The 20,011-nt window shown below is 40.5% G+C and overlaps 4 protein-coding genes across 5 annotated transcripts in view; 2 read left to right on the forward strand and 2 right to left on the reverse strand.

Annotated features, from left to right (window-relative positions):
* Nucleotides 1–4,331, forward strand: part of syne1b (spectrin repeat containing, nuclear envelope 1b) — a 90,191-nt gene extending 85,860 nt beyond the window's left edge. The window contains exons 145-146 of the mRNA XM_008287467.1: nucleotides 632–690; nucleotides 3,229–4,331. Of these exons, the coding sequence (XP_008285689.1) occupies nucleotides 632–690; nucleotides 3,229–3,472 (303 nt within the window). The 3' untranslated portion in view covers nucleotides 3,473–4,331. The remainder of the gene's footprint in view (nucleotides 1–631; nucleotides 691–3,228) is intronic.
* ccdc170 (coiled-coil domain containing 170) lies at nucleotides 3,617–8,560 on the reverse strand. Its single transcript, XM_008287466.1, has 8 exons — nucleotides 8,543–8,560; nucleotides 8,195–8,368; nucleotides 7,606–7,887; nucleotides 5,916–6,116; nucleotides 5,644–5,817; nucleotides 5,278–5,520; nucleotides 4,819–5,022; nucleotides 3,617–4,723 (listed from the first exon to the last, which is right to left on the reverse strand). The coding sequence occupies exons 1-8, from the start codon at nucleotides 8,558–8,560 to the stop codon at nucleotides 4,460–4,462; spliced, it is 1,560 nt and encodes a 519-aa protein (XP_008285688.1). The 3' UTR covers nucleotides 3,617–4,459.
* Nucleotides 8,561–10,743: 2,183 nt separating this feature from the next.
* rmnd1 (required for meiotic nuclear division 1 homolog) lies at nucleotides 10,744–15,731 on the forward strand. 2 transcript variants are annotated; one of them, XM_008287468.1, is made up of 12 exons: nucleotides 10,744–10,897; nucleotides 11,706–12,153; nucleotides 12,240–12,345; nucleotides 12,442–12,517; nucleotides 12,878–12,917; nucleotides 13,013–13,113; nucleotides 13,196–13,302; nucleotides 13,386–13,450; nucleotides 13,596–13,672; nucleotides 14,762–14,882; nucleotides 14,965–15,081; nucleotides 15,160–15,731. In XM_008287468.1, exons 2-12 carry the CDS (start codon nucleotides 11,728–11,730, stop codon nucleotides 15,190–15,192), a joined length of 1,269 nt encoding a protein of 422 aa, XP_008285690.1. In that variant the 5' UTR covers nucleotides 10,744–10,897; nucleotides 11,706–11,727; the 3' UTR covers nucleotides 15,193–15,731. The 2 variants fall into 2 exon arrangements, with proteins under 2 accessions (XP_008285690.1, XP_008285692.1); XM_008287470.1 differs by lacking the exon at nucleotides 10,744–10,897 and adding an exon at nucleotides 10,924–11,005.
* A 609-nt stretch (nucleotides 15,732–16,340) lies between these two features.
* Nucleotides 16,341–20,005, reverse strand: LOC103361402 (myb-like protein X). The gene is made up of 2 exons (XM_008287471.1): nucleotides 17,643–20,005; nucleotides 16,341–17,554 (listed from the first exon to the last, which is right to left on the reverse strand). Exon 1 carries the CDS (start codon nucleotides 19,367–19,369, stop codon nucleotides 17,666–17,668), a length of 1,704 nt encoding a protein of 567 aa, XP_008285693.1. The 5' UTR covers nucleotides 19,370–20,005; the 3' UTR covers nucleotides 16,341–17,554; nucleotides 17,643–17,665.
* Between the last annotated feature and the right edge of the window lie 6 nt (nucleotides 20,006–20,011).

Genomic DNA, 20,011 nt, shown 5'->3' on the forward strand with positions numbered 1-20,011 from the left:
TAACTTTATATTTCTACCTTCCTTTTCTTGGCAGACCTTTTTCAGTTCTGCTCTAGTTGTCTCTTTTTCTCTTCCAAACTGAAACCTCTCCTCTAACTGAGACCTTCCTCTAAATTCTTCTCACTCTAGTTTGTTTTTTTCCCCCCTGTAGTCTTATTCTTAGTAATACTGGCTATCATGACACTGCTAAAATTATAACATGAGCATAGAACATGTAGTTGGTTTTGTGATTTAGCGAGCATGACTTCGTATTTGTTTTTATATTGTCAGCAACAAGAATGAGAACGCAATCAGTCCAAATAAGCATGTCATTGCTTATACTATGTGTATGTTACTAAATGTCACTGTTACCAAAGAGATTCATGCATCTCATTGCATAATTTGTAGCTTCCTATTTGCCCTTTATTGCACTCACAAAGGGAAGCAATTCAAAGTAGTCATGCACGATGAAAAGCCAGATTCCTTGTAATTACGGGTTACGAAAATCTGTCACCTTCACGTATGATTTTGTTGCTGCTCTTCTCTCATTTTGGGTTTTTTCTTTTCATCGATAGCTTTGTCTTGATTTGCCTGGACTGAAACATACTTTCTTTCTTTTACCTCCCCTCCCCCCCCTGTTCATTGCAAACAGCAACGGGGCAAATGTAGTCTGTCACAGCCTGGACCGTCTGTGAGCAGTCCACACCACAGGTACCTTTCTGTTGGTTTCTAGCACACCCAGAAGATAATGGAACTCATCAGCCCATGATGCGCTTGGAGACCGGTTCATGCTTTCTAATGCAACATTTAAAGAACAAAACAAAAAAAAACAACAACTCCCAATTCCTCTTTATTGATGCTTGTGCCAGTTTAGCAGCTCATGATAGTGAATTCCATCATCTTCTGTCAGCCTAGACGCTCTGTGTAGGTTAGGCGGTGAGGTGAGTGGCAGCCCCACACATCCTTGATAAAAGAGTGTCACAAGGAATGGTGCAAGGCCTCTTCTCCGCCCGTGTCTTTGGCTGCTTAATATCGCTAACCGGAGGGCGTTTCTTAACACAAATACTTCCCAACATCTAACTCTCCCTTTGCTAGCGCGCACACACACACACACCTTTTTTTTTTCCTCAAATTTCCGAGCCAGTAAATGTCTGCAATGAACAATGCAAAGGCTGCAGTTTCTCTTTCTCTCTCTGGCGCTATCTCTCTATGTCTCTCTCTTTTGTACGTGACATTTCTTCTTCCTCTGCTGCTGCTATCTCACTGACTATCCACCATCTCCTCCCCTCAGTCTGTCATCTGTGAGTCTCACCTCTCAGGTCTCCATTTGTCAAGTGGTAAAGGGGCACTTTTGGTAACAATAAAGTCACAACCTGAGTGTAATTCATACGCCATTTCGCTCATGCATTCCTGGAGTGACTGATAACTTTAAAATATATGTTTAAAGAGCCCATTCTCACAGTAGGTATGTAAATAAGCTCCTATGTATTTGTAATTCCCTTTAAGTAACCATGTCGTCTAACATTTGAGGCTGTAAGAAGACAGTTTTTACTGAGGGTGATGGTGACTTTAACCCTCTGAACCCCAAGCAGTGTCTGGACGATTTAGTTTCTTTTTTTTTTTGGTCACATTTTTACACACTCTGGGCTTTTTCAAGTCCTGCAACTTCATAGAAACAGCACAACCAAGGCTAGAAGTAACTCAAAGGTGACTTTTAAGCAGTATAACAGAGACATAATGTGATAAATGAGAAAACAAAAGAGACAAACTAATATTTTTCATGCTACTCCGGCCATCAGCTTGGGAAAAATGTTTCACCATGCAGAATTATATTTTATTTTCCTCCCAATCTCTAATTAATTTCCATACACGTTTCCTTACTGCTCTGTGTGAACACTACCTGCAATTAAGCCGAAAAGTGCCTGAGTTTCTGTCATGTGACTTCTGGTCGCAGCTGCAGGCTTTATTAGTTGCATTGAGGAGCTTAGAATTTTTTGTTTTTAACATTATCTTCTTACTATGAACACTTCCTTTTTTGACATATTTTTAAACAAGACATATAGAGTAAAGAAGCTGATGAGATATCAAGATTTTTGGCTTTTTTTGAGGGTTATTTTTCTCAATGCAGCTGTCCTTCACACGTGACTAGTTCAAAAAAACACTGGAAAGTTGAAAATGTACTGATTCTTCCAGTTTTCACAGTTTCTAGATCTTAAAAAGTCAACACACCATTCAAACTTGCCCACAGGTTTTGGGGTTCAGTGGGCTAAATGAGACAGTAAAATTAATTTAATAGTGTTTCGTGTAATCTGCTTATTTGTTTTCTTGCTGAGAGCTCTCTGACTTAGAAGTGGAGGTGGTTAGAAACAGCCAGGCTGGCTGTTTCCTTCTCCCAGGCTGTCTCTTTAGCTCCAGCTTCACATTTAACATCATACTTTATAAAATGGTATCAAACTTATCATCTAACTATAATTTTAAAAAATTGAATTTCCATGTTTCCCAAACTACTGCTTAAAAACAAGCACAGCTAAACTACCTTGTCAAAGAAGCTGTTTCTAATTGCTATGCTCTTCTTGCCTCGGCATGCTTTGCATTTTTCAACAGGACACAAACTTTCAGAGTCCGTTGTTAAAAACAAGAACATGTTAATATTCAGCTGATACTTGCAGCATGCCTTTTGTCTTTTATCCTAACACCTTTTACAAAGGAATGCAAGCTCACGTATTAAATGTACTCGTCTGGTGCAGGATTGCAGTATGTCTGCCTTGAAGGCTGTTTGTGACTGTCTTTGTAACTGTGTTGATCCACCCAGTCTCAGTCAGCATGTAGATCACAATGTTAAACATTGTCCCAACATTGCTTTCACCTATGTTGGCAATGTCTTCCAACCATAGCATGGTGCTTATGTTGAAGCACTGCCATGCAGTTCCCCCTTCACTGAACTGAGATCTTATTTGGATTGAAAACAGGCACCTGAACAATGAAGCCTGTGCAGAGGATATTAAATTAGGATGTGGTCCAAGTGAAATTTCTTTATTGGGTTAGACAAATGTAATTTGTTAGTTATTTTTTGGAGCCTATTTTTGTAGAAAAGACAAACAGTCTGACATTTAATGGTGTTGCAATGTGATTATGCAGTTGTGACAGCAGTAGTTCAGGTGAGAGAGGGACTTAGTGCGTCCTCCTCGATCGACCTTGTTGACTAAACCTCAGTGTGTGCTGCGTTTGTGGATGCGTGTGTGTGATCAGGTCTCGCAGCGACGTTGGATCCGCTTCCTCCCCTTCTGACTCGGAGACGCCGTCGGCTCGTAGGTCCTCGTTTCTGTGGCGCGTCCTCTGGGTCGCGCTGCCTCTCCAGCTCTTCCTGCTCCTGCTCGTGGTCTTTGCCTTCCTGCTGCCACTGTCCGAGGAGGACTACTGCTCTCAGTCCAACAACTTTGCTCATTCCTTCTACCCGATGCTCAGCTACACCAACGGGCCGCCTCCGGTGTAGGTGGGCCGCTCTGACCACGTTTGACTTCTTGCATCACCTGGTATCTTTGAAGTCCTGTTGGGAGCAAAAACTAACCTTGGTCATCCATTTGTACTACAAAAAAAAACAAAAAAACAGCTGCCATCTCCAGTTAATATCTTTGTGTGTAGCACATAGGATCAAGCATCTCACTATGTTACTCTGTGTAATGCTGTGTCAGTTAAGGAGCATTTTTTTTTGGTGTGACAAATCTGGAGAGACTCGGGTTTGTGCCCACAGTGGACATCAGCTGGATGAACTGTTCACTCAGTGGTGTGTTGTATGTCTCTGAAGGGAACCGTCAGTGGATAACACCAAAGTAAAAATGCTGAATTATAGCCTGTGAATCTGCTTGTAACCGAAAAATTTGTAAACAACAACAACAAAAAAAAAAACATTTAATATATCTTACATTGCAATTATTTTTTTACCTGTATTTTGGCATGCAGTTTTAATCTTTTGCTTTTTATTTACTTTCATCCTTCACTGTGTCTGTGGTAAACAATCCATTTTTAACTTGAATTACATCGATTCATGTCCGAGTCATTTAAGCCAAGTCGAGCGTTTTAATATCGAGACACAGTTCAAGAGTTTAAAATCAGTCATCCATGGTCTTTATACATTCTGCTGTTTTATTTTTTAAAAGTATCGAATCTGTCTTTAAGATTGAGAATTATGACATATAGAAAACTATTGTATATTTTGTATGAGCGTCGGTTCAGTATCAAATGTATAACAGTCCAAGATTATTTAACATGTGTATATAATGCAAAAAAATTAATATGAGAAATGTATGTATATGCGACCATCAGAAACAATGAATGCCAAATCCTCATTCTGATATTTGTCTTTTTATTGGATTTCTTTATCATCTGCTTTTTGTATGTGCATTTTAACTTGCTTTTTAGGTAATTCCTTAACATTTTTCAACACTTCAAGTTATATTTGGCATGAAAATAGTGAATAAATTTAGGTTTCGTGAAGGGGAACCGCATCGCCCGGACAAGCAGACCTGCAGCTAGAAACATCCACAGCAGAGGAGTCGGGAAGGATTTGCGGCGGATGAAGCCATTGGTGAGTAGAGCAGCTCCAGGGTGGGTTAACGTGATGATGAAGGTGATGATGAGCATGAAGAAGGTTCTCAAGTAATTCGATGATTTTATCATTTGGATGAGTCAAAGCTGTAGCGTCCAGGCCCAACATCTGAGAAACCACCATCCGGAAATCCACCAACTGAACAATGGAGGACAAAAAAAGTTGATTGAAAATGTGCTTTTTATTTTCTGGGAAACAAGATGTTGCAGAATGTCGTATTTATTGTTCCTGACCTCTCTCTGGCTCTCAGACAGCTGAGCCAAACTCTGCCTGAGGGTGCTGAGCTGCTGCTGGTCCTCCCTGGTCTTCTTCTCTTGGCTCTGCAGGTCTGAACTCACTGTGCTCAGCTTCTTCTCCACCTTTGCCTTCACATCCACCAGCTGATCCAGCTTCTGTTTCTGCTCCTGCATGGTCTGACTCTGTTCCACGACTTTCAACTTGACATAGCAGAGACCCGATCGGGTGTTGGTGTTTATTCAGTGAATCAACAGCTGCTTTATTTGTGTGTATTGGCTCTCAGATATTCAGATACTTTGTTAAATGTGCATCAGGACCAAGTTGCTTTATGTAACAGATTCAGAATTACAGTATTTTCCCCCAAACGTACCACAAAATGAACACAAACACACCAAACATCATGAGGTGAAAATGCCTCTGGAGTGAAACTGTGTCCAAACCCTTCTGCCCTCTACCTTGAGCTCACTGGTGTGGGAGAGCTGGGCCTTGAGCTCAGTGTTGGACAGCTTGGTGGCCTTCAGTTCGACTTGCAGACGCTCCACTTTCTTCTGCAGCCTCCTGACCTCCAGATGAGCATCATCTCGTTGCACAGCCAGCGCTGATCGACTCCTCTTCTCCTCCTCCAGCTCTGAGAGCTTCTTCCTCAGGAGCTGGATGTGGAGTCCTTTGCTTTCTAGTTGGTCTTTCTGTGACTTTAACTATTAGGAGCGGGAATACTTTGATCAGAGGAGCATCACTTGTCATGCAACACACTTGTAGAAGCTTGTGACAAAGATTATTGTGGTCCAGATGTGAGTAAATATCACAAGTGTGTTGACTACCTTTCTCTGTAAGCTGTAAGTCAGGCTTTTACTCTCCACCAAAGCATTTCCCTCGTGTCTGACAAGTTGCTCTGCACGTGACAGGATGAGTTTCAGCCTCATGTCGAAGCCCAGATCCACAGCAATACCGTCAACCTTCATCATCTCTGACAGCTGCTCCAGGAACTCCTCATGCTGTTAAAGAAATAATCAACACCTAATCCTTATTACCTGCCTTCATTGTGCATTTACTTGTACCTGTCACATATTTCCAGCCCTGCAGCTTCACTCACCTGCACTTTGCTGTGTCTCAGCCCGTCTCGATGCATGTCGGCTGTCAGCAGCTCGGCCTCCAGACCCTGCAGTCTCTCCCTCAGGTCCTGGACTTGCTGCTCTGCGAGCTGAGCTCTCAGTTGTGTGCTTTGCTGGAGCTCCATCTGCTCAGTCAGCTGCTCAGAGACACGACGCAGCCTCGCCTCCATGTCTGACAGCGTCTGCAGAGCCAGAGCAGTAAAACTGGGTAGTTACAAGCCCAAGTGTTAATGTACAGACATAACTGTACTGTAGTACTTGGAAGAAGTATTTAGATGTAAAAGCATTCCATTACAGGTATAAGTTCTGCAAAATTTCCTACTTTACAGAAAGTATATAAGCATTAGCAGCAAAATGTAGTTATAGCATTAAAGCCTAATATACGAACATTTATAATGTGATTAGATTATTTATAGGGAAGCATCAGTGTGTCCGCAGCAGTTACTGTTTCTGCTGAGGCTGGAGCTCGTTCACACACAGTTTTATATATTAATCAGATAATTTATGAGTGAAAAGAAGAAGAAAAACATTCTGATAGATTTGTTGGTTATTGGCTTTTTTTGCGGGTGAGATATTGGATCATTTAAACTTTTGCTTAAATGAAATCATGTGAAAAGTTTTGAGGAAACATCACAATTTTGTGGAGTAGAGAACAACTCTGACATCTGAAATGTGACCCCAACTTCATACAGCTTTAACACAACGGAAGAAAAACCATCAGGAAAGCACTGGTTTAATCTTTAACAACGTATTGTGTTGTAAAAGTGTTTTCTGGTGTGCATTGTGTCAGATTTCCATCTTAAAAGTAATCAAAGCTGTCACATAACTGTAGTCAGTAGAAAGTACAATATTTCCCTCTGGAATGTAGCTGAGCAAAAATAAAAATTAGCATAAAATGTAAATAGTTAAGTACAAGGACTTCAAAATTGTACCTAAGTGCAGCACTTGATTTAATGTACTTATGACTTGATTAATTTAATTCTAAGCTGTTTTACAGTTTTTCCTGTCAGTCTTATGTGACAGACTTGGTTTGTTTTCCGATTAATAATAAAAATGTAAAAAAATACCAAATAGTTTATAATTTAAATAAATTGTATTAAATAAGCCAATAGAAATGTGAACAAAATTAGCTCTTCTGCAAGTGGCTGCAAAATGAAATGCTGAATATAATTTCTCTGAATGCATCAGAGAAATTGATCGTATAGTAAAAGATATCCTTTTTTTGGCTGCAAATACAAGTACATGCACAGTGTTTATATAGCTGTATTTTGCTCATAATATTTACTTGATATTATTTACTTGAGTAATTGATCTTCTTCCATGACATTTTATATTATTTTAGACAACATAATATATTAACAACTGTAATGCATGTTTTAAATGCTAGCAAATTGTTTGTCATAAAAAACATGACACTTTTCAAGTAATGTGTGTTCATGCAAAAAAACAAACACAAGTTAGGTAACATTGTTGAATTCCTCTTCTTGCAGTAAAGGGCCAAAACTCTAATTTAGTGCAAACAAGTGTGTTTTGTTGTGATTGAATAAAGACCACAAGTTGAAATGCGTTGGTCTTATGATAAAGTTGGTATTTATGTCCCAAGTGTTGTTGGATTGTTTACTTTTAAAGACCTTGGTAGTCGTATCAGAAATCCCCCGTGTGATTCGTCACCTTGTTGCAGAGGTTGTCCAGGTTCTGTAGAACCTCTCTCTCTTTCGGCAGGATGACGTCCTCAGACCTCTCCTGCAGGACCTCGACCACCTTCTCCAGGAACATCTGCAGTTTCCCCTCAGCTGCCTGGGTCTTCCTTTCTAGCTCCTCCACCTGTTTCTCCAAACACTGTGACTCTCTCCTGGCTGCCTCTATCACTCTCCTGCTGGCTTCAAGCCTCTCAGTCAGGGTGTGCTTCTCCATCTCAACGCTCCTCCGCCCCACCGTCAGGCCGTCCAGCTCCTGGAAGACACAAAAAACACCACAGTGCTGTCAAAGGGGTAATTCCAGAGCAGAACTCACTGAAGAGAAGGACGTCATGTCCTGGATGGCTACTTTATTGACTAATTTCAGTATTTATACCTCAAAGCATTACATCTGACTACATTTAAAACAACAAATTAATACAGAAGCACTATTTATCCCCCACAGTTTTATTACTTACTGTGTGTGAAGGCTGTTTGCCCATTTTGACCTTCAACACCCAGCATTTAGAGGTTGTAACAGCATTGTAAACACTATTAAGGAGACTTTTGTGTTGTGAAAGTACCACTTTGAGGGAATCCATTGCGGCTGCACTGCTGGCGGTCCTCCTCCTCTCCTGGTCGAGCTCAGCCACCAGCCTCAGCACCGTCTCTCTGCTGGCTTTACACTCCACCTCGCAGGACTTCACACTTTCCTCCAGAACAGCAATCCTCATCTTCAGCCTCTCCTTCTCGTTAGACTGGCAGTTTTAAAACCCACATAATTATTATATTAGATATTCAATAGAAAGTGTTTGTTTTAACGTTTGTGTCTAGGCTATTTGAATACAAAAAAAAACTGCCAACTTAAGGAACAATTTAGTTCTCGCACAGAATGATTGAATCCAGTGGATATTTTAATTATCAAAACATACCTCATCAGACTTTTCCATAATTAGAAGTGTTGCAGGACAAGTGTACAGCTGGAGATAGTTGGTTCTGTTTTAAGAAGTCTCCTGGCAACACCAAACACAGGCTCCACCAGGTTTAACCAGAGGAGGTGCTGTAGTCGGGACTTCATCAGGTTGTGTAGGTGAAAAGTTACAGGTGTTTCCAAAACACACATTAGAGAGATTTAGACCTTTGGGTGGATGTTGATCAGCATATATGAAGACAAAGAAAAAAATAAGTTCCAGGAAGAAGACATTTTAATATGTAGTCTATTTATTTTTGTTGTTGTTGTCGAGTTTCACATCGAGCTGTGGATGGACTCCACTACACATTTTGGACTTTTTTTTCCCAGTCAAGAACTGAATCAATATGATACAACTTTAAGAGAGCTTAACAACAAGAAAGCAACTAAAATCAATTATATGTTCAACATTTTTTAAAACAGATTTTATTTTAAATCTTTTTATTCAGAAATATGCATCAACTTACCTTGTACTTTAATTTTTATTTATTTCCATTTAGGTACCCCCAGCAAGAACAGTTTGTTTCCTGTTAATATTTTTAATGTTCTTCAGAAAAAAATAAATGTACAATAGACTTTATCCATTTGGAAAGTTATTGGGTTTTGATTTAAATTAAATGCAGGACCAATTTAATTTGTTGTTAAACAGGTCAAGCAAATGTGCAAAATACCATAAAATATAATAACAAAGCAGCTGATGGACATGAAAGTCAACTAAAAGGGTTTTAAGGCCATGAGTTCTGTCTTTCAGGTAGCTCCAGCCTGAGTCTTCATCTGTACATAACGTATTCAGGAGTGTTTGTTTTTGTTTTTTATTTAAATGAAAGCAGAACTTAAAAAAAAAAATAAAAAAATATGGCCCAAGATCAACTCATCTATTATTCTGATCGCAACAGATTGGCGATAATATGATATAGTTCATTAAAAACGTTGTGCAATTACTTTTACAGTTTTTAAACGTCAGGGTTCTTTACCAAAGTCAGAGTTTTTTTTTTCTGTCATGTTTACAATATTGTTGCAGATATTTTTCTGTTTCATAATTTTGGTTTATTGTGTTATGTGACTTTATGGAGTGAACCTTTTCTCCTTATTAGCATCTGCATCTCTTCTTCTGGACTGTTTAAGTCATCTATCCATCCATTATCTATACACTGCTTAATCCTCTCTATGGTCATGGGGGGCTGGAGTCTATCCCAGCTGACTCAGGGTGAAGGCAGGGGACACCCTGGACAGGTCACCCGTCTATCACAGGGCTACACTTAGAGACAGACACCAAGCACAATCACACCTATGAATCACCAATTAACCTCAACATGTTTTTGGACCTTGTGGGACGAAGCCGGAGAACCCGGAGAGAACCCACGCTGCACGGGGAGAACATGGAGACTCCACACAGAAAGATTCCGGTGCCCCCACCAGGACGTGAACTGGCAACCTTCTTGCTGCGAGGCAACAGTGCTACCAGCTGCGCCACCCTGCAGCCCTGTTTAAGTCATCTAAATTAATATGAATTAAAAATGTATGAACAAAAGTACTTCCAAGGCAAACCTTTATAACTGAATGAAAGAGAAATAATTTGTCAAGTAAACATGTGAAAGAAGAAGCTTTAACTTTTAAAATTTTAAATCACTTATATTCATCCAAGCACGTCTTACATGGAAGGTTTAATTGGGAAAACAACGGGTGAACTCTGTGAGAGAGATATTGTGAATGTAGAACATTTTGTCATTCATTTTAAAACCTGTGCAGGAGTTGTGGCTGAAGGAGAAAAACTTGAACAAACTATTTGATTTTGTTTGGTTAACACTTTACATAGACCAAAATATCTAGAGGTTAGGGCCTGCATCAATGGATTAAAGAATAACATCAGGTTTTTCACAAAATCTCTTTATTACATGACAGCCTTGTTTATGTTGCTTGAATAAGACTCTCAATCATCATACATTTATTTTTGGATAATTTATCAAATGCTGTATTTTGTATAACAAAATTAAAAGTTATATTTAAATAAAAAGAAAGAAAGAAAGAAAGAAAGAAAGAAAACTTTAAAACCAGAAGAGCCTGACAAAACAGTAGCGTCCTGCAAGTCGCTACCCGCGGCTTCATGTCGCTTTAAGATGACGTCAGATCAACCCGGAAATGACAAAACTTTATTAGTAAAAACATTAAACACGCCTCCTCCTCGGTCTGTCCGCCAAACTCATGTAGCTATGTTCACAGTTGTATTTTATCAAAACGCTTCACTCAGTTGCCGTTTTCACACACCGTGAATCATTTTAACTTCGTCTTGATCTGAATCGCTGCTTTTTCATTGCTGGTAAGCTAACTGGCGGCTAACCGTGTGTGCAGCACACTGATCTGCAGCACGTTGATCACTGACTGTCTGACTGCTGATCACTTGTACTCTAAAGTTAACACCAGATATGTGAGTTTATTAGTTTTTGTGTGTGTATTATTCCCATAGTTTGTTTGTTATGGCTAAATAATAGACAGGGTGCTAGTGAGGATACGGCTAGCTGCTGTAGTCAAGGTCAGACCTGCTTGTTTTGGTTTCTATTGTTGTGTTTACATTGGATTTAGGATGTATAAAATGTAATATGTCAAGTGTAAATCAGTAGATAGTAAGAACTGCTGGAAAAAACAGTATTAGTGAGTGTTCAGGTATCTATTTAGTGACAGATCCAGGTTGGTTTACTGAGTTCTGTAGTTCTTGTATGTTAAATTAGATAACACAATCATTTACCTCCCTTCAGTTTTCCTCTTTTCTTGCTTTTCAACTGTAAATTATTTCCTTTCTAATCTGACCTTTTTGACTTGAACTTACAACAAAAAGACTGCTTGTATGATGAAACAGTATTGTGGCTTTAACTGCATCATAAAGACACAAGAACAATTTTGAAATGCAGTGAAAGAGGAAAAATTTCAGAGTGATATCACTTTGTATTGAATCAGCCTTTACTCCATGGTAACACAAGCAAAGTCGTCTTGTATGAAGGCTGAAGAGACAAGAGTGGTAAAGTGATTAACACATTTTGTTGCTGAGTGGAATCTGATCTGGTTGATGAATCCAAAATGCCATTATTCAGCTCTTGAAGTTGCACTAACTGCACTTTCCTGTGTTGCAGCTCACCTGCACGTCTGCAGAAGATGCTTCTCCGGACGTTGCTTTGCAGACTGGGAGCTCCGCGGCCTGCAGACAGTAAACCAGTCTGCCTTTTTGCCTCGGCCAGTCTCTCCCAGTCTCTCCAGCCCCACAAGTATGAATCCAAACCCAGGACTCACTCTGCTCCGTGGATCTTTTCAAGGACCTGCCATTTGAACTCTCTTCACCAACAGCACCGAGGACTGGCTGTTTCAGGTGGATTTAAAAGCCTAAGCGGTGCTTTGTTAGGTGACCCCAGGACACTGACTAATTGTAAAAGTGGACAAACACGTTTTTATTCGTCCAGCTTTGTAAAGACGGTGTTAAAATCAAATTTAAAACCAGTAGCAGTGCCTGGAATAAGGGCTCCCAAAGGACCACGGACAAAACAACCCTCTCGAGCCAATCAGCCTTCGCAGAGCGAGGTCAAGGTGATTAACCTGTGCTAATTCTTTTATCATTTAATACATGTTAAATTTTGGTTCGATGATTTACTCGGATGTGTTTGTCTTCGTAGGACATGATGCAATGCATTGCCTTTGCAACAGCAGATCAGTATCATTTGCCAACACTGTGCCACGACTTGACAAGCCACGGCTTCCAGGAGATAGATTTACCAAGAGGTGCCAGTTATAGTAGCACAAATATGACAGCTTTACAGGAAATTCACTGACGCATACTGTTTGGAGCCTTGTATGACAGTCATGCTTTGATTTCAGATGCCTCAAACGTGCTGGTGATCAGCACAGACATGGCTGCAAAACCAGAAGACGTTGCTGTAATGTTCTTCTTCAGGTTAGACTCTGTTCAGGCTTTTTCTTAAATATAAACAGACTAATTTAAGTTTGCAATCAACACACACTGCGTATCAAACTTCATTTCCTCTTGAGTAATGTCAGAAAATTCAGCATTAATAAATCATATGAACATCCTCAAATCAAATGTTTCTGGATGTGAATCAGAGCTTTTCTACATTTAAATGTGATTTAATCAGACAGAGTTCTGGTTTAACTGCTTGACTGATGCACTGATGGTTTATTTTACAACGTAAAGGAAAAGGTTGCAGAAAAAAATGTTTGTATTTCTTGTGATACTCAGCCCAGATTAAAGTGTTTTGATAACTAACTGATTGACTTTTTCAATCTGTATTTTCAGGGAAGGCTCAGTAGTTTTCTGGAACGTTGAAGAGAAAACGGTAAACCTCAACGTATATTGTAATATTCACTGTTTTAAATTCTAGCTCCCTTCTCTACTGTGATGGTTTTAACTGCGTTTTTTTGGTCTTTACAGTTGAAACAGGTTTTGAGAATATTGGAACGTCATGAGATCCAGCCGTATGAAGTAGCACTAGTCCACTGGGAGAACGAGGAGATCAACTACAGTATCGGAGAGTATGACGACGTCGACTCTTTATTTTGCTCATTTTCACACCTAAACGCGGGGCAGCTTTTCCTAAAATCTTCCCTTCCTCAGGGGAAATACGAATCTTGAGCGTGGCAGCTTTATTCTGTGTGACCACATGGATCAAAACGAAGCCGTCCTGGAGAAATTTGCGTTTTCAAATGCTCTGTGTTTGTCTGGTGAGGACCTGCACCTCAAGTTTAAACCATACACATCGTTTTGGAGTTGTACTCTGCGTCTAACCTCTTGCTTTCTTCTCTAGTGAAGTTGGCGATCTGGGAGGTTGCATTAGACAACTTTGTCGATTCGATTCAGTCGATTCCAGAGGTACAGTGGACACTTAACAGAAAACAGCAAGAAATGATGAATAATTGAGTATGTGTAATGGTTGTAATGGGGTGTCGGATTGTGTGTGTGAGAGGAATTATTCTAAAACTTTAATGCTAATGTCTTCATTTGTTTTCTTTCACAGACGCTGAAGTCTGGCAAAAGAGTGAAGTTGTCCTCTGCAGAGGTTATGAGGAAGATAGGAGAGCTTTTCACGTTGAGGTAAATTCAGTTTTCTCTAAATAGAAAGTAATTCAGGGGGAGCTGTTTCTACTTTTGGTTCAATCTAAGCTTTTTAGTTCATGGCAATGTCACTTTCTTCACCTAATTTACTACCAACGGGTGACGAATTAAAGGAAAAACTTGAACTCTTCACCTCTACAGTGATTGTGGCTCTGGTATGCTGTTGAGGATATTTTGCTGGAATGGTTTGAGTCAGGGCTGCAGGGTGGCGCAGTTGGTAGCACTGTTGCCTCGCAGCAAGTGAATGTGAGTGTGCTTGGTTGTCTGTCTCTAAGTGTAGTCCTGTGATAGACTGGCGACCTGTCCAGGGTGTCCCCTGCCTTCACCCTAAGTCAGCTGGGATAGACTCCAGCCCCCCGTGACCCTAGTGAGGATTAAGCGGTGTGTAGATGATGGATGGATGGTTTGAGTCAACCAACCCCTTTGAGGGGAAAAAAAAAAAACACTGTAAACTAATACAAAGTTGTTCTGAGCCATCACCTTTATTCTCTGAGGAAACATTTCTGTCTTGAGTTCTGTTCCTTTTGAACACCGTTTTCTCAAAAAAACATCATCAAAACTCTAAATACGAGAATATATTTAGGAAGAATGGCGTTCATCCCTCTAGTAGAGTTCCAGAAACATAGAAAAACAATGCTAGGGAGCATTAAACCTGCTGTGGTGGCTCATACCACACCAGGACATTTAATGTTGGATTTTCCTTGAATTTGTCACCCGTCTGTAAATTCAACAGCTCAGCCTCTAAATAATTCTGTAGTTGTATGTGTGTGCTGTATTTTAAATTTTCGTGCTGTAGGACAGGGGTGTCGAATCCTGGTCCTCGAGGGCCACAATCCTGCATGTTTTAGATGTTTCCTTCTTCCAACACACCTGATTCAGATGATCAGTTCATCATCAAGCTCTGCAGAAGCCTGATAACCATCCTGATCATGTGAATCAGGTGTGTTGGAAGAGGGAAACATCTAAAACATGCTGGATTGTGGCCCTCGAGGACCAGGATTCGACACCCGTGCTCTAGGATGACAGACACTGTATTTTGTTATTTTTATGTGCCTCCTCCTCTGACAGACACTGTATAAACCTGAGGTCCGACCTGCTGCTCACACCTGATTTCTACTGGGACCGAGAAAATCTGGAAAAACTCTACGAAAAAACCTGCCAGTTCCTCAGCATCAACCGCAGAGTCAACGTAAGCAAAGCTGTTAGCTCGTGTGCAGACTCGCTGCAGAAGAGCCTCTTGCTCTGTGTCTGAGCTCAGAATTTTGTTGTAGGTCGTGAACGAGAAGCTGGAACATTGCACACAGCTGACGGACCTGATGAGGAGCCACCTGAGTGAGAAGCACAGCTTGAGGTTGGAGTGGATGATCATCATCCTCATCACCATCGAGGTAAAGGATCGAGTGTCGGATCTGCTGGGATGAACTTACAGGTATATAAAACGCATCTTTTGCTTGTTTTTCTTGCAGGTGATGTTCGAACTCGCGAAAATGGTCTTCTAAACCGCGCCTCCAAGGATGCACAAATCTAAAAATGGTCACGAGAGGCTACAAGGGGCGAATGCTGCAGTGTTCAAAGGTACTCAGGCGGTGATTTGTGACACTGAAACTGGAATCGTGAAGGAGACCTAAATAGTTTTGAATGTCTTATTCTTCATGTTCAAGTATGTACATTTCAACAAAACACCAAAAAGACTTTATTGTCAGACATGTTACTAACTGTTGCTGAGAATTGATGAAGAAAGCCATTTTCTTTTATCTTGATGGCCACAGACCCCTGATTTCATTCCCTGTTGTCATGTGTTTTCCCACCTCCTGCCACAGACCCCCGATTCCACCCCCTCTTGTTCATTGTCCCCCTATCTCCTGCCATTTGATTAGCAACTGTATGCTATCAGAACCCCGACTCCACCACCCGTCTAGTCACCAGACTCCCATTTCATCACCTGTGGTTCATTGCCCCTCTTACCTCCGGTCATTTGATTAGCAACTGTATGTTAATTTACCTCTATTCACTTCTGTATTTACATACAGGCCCCCCCTACCCTCTGACTTACCCTATAAACTTGTGACTCTGCAGATGTTCAGGGTCGGTCCACCTTCACAGACTCATGCTCTGTGTTGGTGAGCCCACCGTATACCGGAATGCTAATAAACACCCACTACAGCAAACTTCACATGAGGACTATGAGTAAAATTTCTTCAACAGAATCATTCGTGTCTTCCTGAATTTTGCTGTTTAAAAAAAACAATAATAAGTCAGTGGGACTTAAACTTTTAGAATCATGTGACCACAAGCATGTACTGTTTTACAAATTGTGATTGCTGAATTTGTGGTAATTTAATTTTTATATCATGTGCAAACAGTACGACAGATTGCATTTTTTAATCTCTCTTCAACATGTGACATTGTTCTTATGACAGATCCCGAGCAAAAGAATATAAAAAACTTGGGATTATAGCAAAACTTTTGAGCCACAAACTCCAACTCTAAGTGCTGTGTGATGAAAGATGCAATAAAATATTTATTCTAGACGGTTGTCAGTTGTGTTTCTGTGTTTGCATGTAAAAAATCACAGAGCAATGATTTGTTTCACGAATGCTTAAATCCACTTCGCAGGTTCGCAGGACACAAGCAATGCAAGCGTTAGTTGAAATTTGCGGCTTTTATTTATTCAAATAAAATATTTTTTTTATTAATAAAACACTGGTAAATAGATATAAATACAGGAAACTCAGCTTTGCATGTTGCATTAGTTGACATCAGATCAATCAAATCAGCAGGAAATTTCCATCAAAGTGTATGTGGGGAAATAAAGGAGACAAACGGGTCAAACAACCACCTCACAAACGCTCCTGCTACACAGTTCGATTACTGAACATGTGGTGTCAAAGATACTTAAAAGTGCACAGCTGGGGGGAAGGAACTGTAGGAGTAAAGCTGCCATGATTGTTTATTAAGGCTCTGCAGATTGTAATTATATTAATTATAAATATGTTTTAGATTAAACTTCAACTCTAGTATATTAGCTCAGATTCCCAGACATGAATTACACCTCATTCTGGACTAAAAACTTATTTTGTTTAGGCTTAATCCATGTCTGGGAAACTGGCCGATAGTGTCAAATATAACTTTTTTTTTTGTGCCATGCTCTGTTCATGCGCTTAGAGTAGAAATTCTTGTAGATTGAAAATGTGCACAGTTCAGCCTGTATAAGCATTAAAACAGTTATTATGTACAAGATAAAATAGAACAACACTGCATATCCTCATCAGGTCCAGGTCTGCCTATTGCTTTTAGATCCCATGGAAACGTGAAGTAAAATAATCAAACAGATGAAACAATCTGTGAACATGAACGATGCATAGAGAAAGCTGTGAAATATCTACATGTATTAATAGATATAAAATGTGCTGTAGTTTGGTTGCATAAATCATGAAGTAATGTTGCTTCTGAGTAAATGATTCTGATGCTTTTTTTTTTTTTTTTACCAATAAAAGGCAAAAAAACTGCTGAAAAAAAAATCAACTTCAGAGACAGAGCATGATGTGAAATATGATTGGAAAGACCCGGCATGATTAGTAATTAAAGCAAACAGCTCATTAAATTTACTGAAAGAGGCCACTCATGGTCACTGTCACACCTCAAACATGCCCCCTGAGAAGATCAGTACTTCTTCTTCACAATACTCCTCTCGCCACATCATAAAAACAAAACATACTTTTTATAATACTAATAAAATAATCTAATAAATCTAGCTCATCTGTAAATATTGGACCTTTTTTTTTGGTTCAACATAATGCAAAAGAAAAGGCTTTAATGGCTTTTTGAAACGTTCTTCCTGTTCCTTTTTGATTGTCCGACCTACGAAAACAAACAAAAACAGCAGGGCGTTAGTTTGTTTGACTATATCGGTAGTTTTCGTGAAACCAGATTGGGAAATGCAGCTTACCAGTTACTGACAGTTGAATTGAATTAATTCAAATCCATTGTCATGTCGCTTGCAGTTATGGTTTCTGGATTCTCGAGCGCAACAGCAAAATGTTCGCCTTCGCTCTCGCTCTCAGGCGTTCCTTCGGATTTGTGCGCTTCTTGTTGGGTTTCTTGTTCACGTTCTGCTTTTTCATCTTGCTCTCGAGGTTCCTTTGTTTTCTCTTTAGCGTAAATCTCCTCCTCGGCATCCAGCCACACATCGTCCTCATTTTCCTCCTTGGTTTGTTCAACTATTGGTTTCTCTGCTTCTGTTTTGTAGAGCGCCGGTTGACTCAGAATCACTTCCCTGGTCTCGGTTTGCGTCACTGGTTGGACTGTTTCCGCCGCCTGGACGTTTGGGGTTACTGTCTCTGTAGATGTGACTTCTTCTACTGGTTCTATTGTTTCCATTGCTTGGATGCCGACGTCCAGTTGTGCCGCCTGACTAGTTGTCTTCATCCCTTCGGTTGAATCCAAGTTTACGGCTGGTTCCGAGGTCGGCTTCTCGCTCTCGTCTCTTTCTGTTGTATTTGTGGATCCTTCTGCCGCCACAACTTGAACGTCGACTTCAGTCATGTCAGTCTGCTTTAAAGGTTTGAGTTTCTCTGTCGGAGATGTTGGAGATTCTGCTGCCTTTGCTTGCCCAAACTGTATGTTGAATTTGACTTCCAAAGAAAAGCTCGAGGGGGAGTCCAAGTTATGTACTGACGAGATTAAGCCAGTGTTTTGTGGAGCTACTAGTCCACCATTACTGGTTGTAACAATCTGGGTTTGGGTTGTCTGTTGTGCTTCTGTTGTGTTTTCATTGACTTTTTCCACAGCTGGTTCTTCTGATGGGCACATTTCATCTTCTGCTTTAGTTTCCTTCAAACCCACTTTAAGATCATGCCCAGAAATGTCTAAATGTCCAGGAGTATCGGATGTTTGCATGTGATGGTGTTCGGTTGGGATCGCAGAATCATCACTGGTGGCAACAGACCCTTCATCTTGTCTTTCCGTAAACATCTCAGTGCTCTCCTTCGACTCTTTGTGATTCGCTGCCTGATTTAACTCATTCCTTATCACTTCTGTCAAAGCATCTTTTAGAATTTCTTGTTCCAGACTGACAACCAGAGATTCAGGTATCTTCTTTGGTAAGTTCTCCTTTACATGTTCATTATCCTCTTGAACGGTCACCTTGGTTTCCTTGTTAAAGACTTCCTCTTCAATCCCCGAAATTGCAGCGAGAACTTCTACTTTATCAATAGGTTGGTTACAAAAATCTGTGACTTCTTTGTTTTCTGTAACCCCTACCTCTATTAGTGATTTAATATCCACATCTACGACCTGCATTTGGATTCTGTGACTGTCCTCCACCGCTACACTGTCTTCCAGTAAAGGTGTTGCGCTCTCCACTGCCTCCTTGAGCTCGGTCTCACCTGCCATTCTGCCTATCAAGGGTTCATGAGTTTCTGATGTTTCCTCTACCACAACATTAGGCATCTCATCATTTAGATTACACGTGGTTACTTGCATCATTAAAACATGCTGAACCTCAGCAATCTTCATCTCAGCATTCAGAAGTCCATCTATTTTTTCTACTTCACCGTTGACTTGCACTGTGTGAGTGGGTTCATCTGTAGCTTCAGCACTGTCCAGACAAGGCTCTGGGGTTTCTTTAGAAAGTACCGTCTCTTCCAGGATCTGAACGCAGCTTGCTTCCTCCATAACAGAGGGTAAAGTAACTGCTGGTGATGCTTGTAACTCATGTACAGCTTCAGTGGTGCTGTCCTCAAGCTCTACTTCAACACCTTGGGGGAGACTCTCTGTTTTTTGATTGTTGTTTGTCTCCAAAGCCTGATCCACAACTTTTCCCTCAGTTTCTGCAGGAACTGAAGCAATGACATCTTCCCCAGCTGGTTCTGGAACATCGCCAGACAGTATTTGTGTTTCCTGGGAACTGCTTTCCTCTACACTTGGTGCAGCTACACCAGTTTCTGTTTCAGTTACATCATCTTTTACATCAGGTACCAATGCTTCTGGTTCCACTGGTGGTTCTTCTTGCTCAATGCAGATTTCAGGTGCTTGTTTGGGTTCATCTGTAACTGCTTCAACTTGAACATCCTCTGATATTTCTTCCTTTTTAAGTAATTGAGGGCCACCTGCTTCTGAATCGGATGTGGTTCCTTGTACAGCTTGTAGCAGTTCTGGTTCTTTGGAGTCTTTCACTGGTTCAACATTGACTTCAGTCAGAGGTACTGTTTCCTCTTTTGGTTTATCTATGACTGTTTCTTCTGGTGGAACATCCTCTGATGTTACTCTTGTTTCAAGTGATTCAGAGCTGCCTGCTTCTGAATCTAATGTGGCAGC

This window comes from Stegastes partitus, unplaced genomic scaffold (genome assembly GCF_000690725.1).
Source record: "Stegastes partitus isolate 25-593 unplaced genomic scaffold, Stegastes_partitus-1.0.2 Scaffold502, whole genome shotgun sequence".
NCBI lineage: Eukaryota > Metazoa > Chordata > Actinopteri > Pomacentridae > Stegastes > Stegastes partitus.

Coding starts and splice junctions, on each gene's coding strand:
- ccdc170 (XM_008287466.1), bottom strand. Junction 5,521..5,643: donor CTTACAGCTTACAGAGAAAG/GTAGTCAACACA, acceptor CGCTCCTAATAG/TTAAAGTCACAGAAAGACCA. Junction 5,023..5,277: donor CCCACACCAGTGAGCTCAAG/GTAGAGGGCAGA, acceptor TGCTATGTCAAG/TTGAAAGTCGTGGAACAGAG.
- LOC103361402 (XM_008287471.1), bottom strand. CDS start 19,369: ATGGAGGAAGCAAGCTGCGTTCAGATCCTGGAAGAGACGGTACTTTCT.
- rmnd1 (XM_008287468.1), top strand. CDS start 11,728: ATGCTTCTCCGGACGTTGCTTTGCAGACTGGGAGCTCCGCGGCCTGCA. Junction 12,918..13,012: donor GGAACGTTGAAGAGAAAACG/GTAAACCTCAAC, acceptor TGGTCTTTACAG/TTGAAACAGGTTTTGAGAAT. Junction 13,303..13,385: donor AAATGCTCTGTGTTTGTCTG/GTGAGGACCTGC, acceptor TTTCTTCTCTAG/TGAAGTTGGCGATCTGGGAG.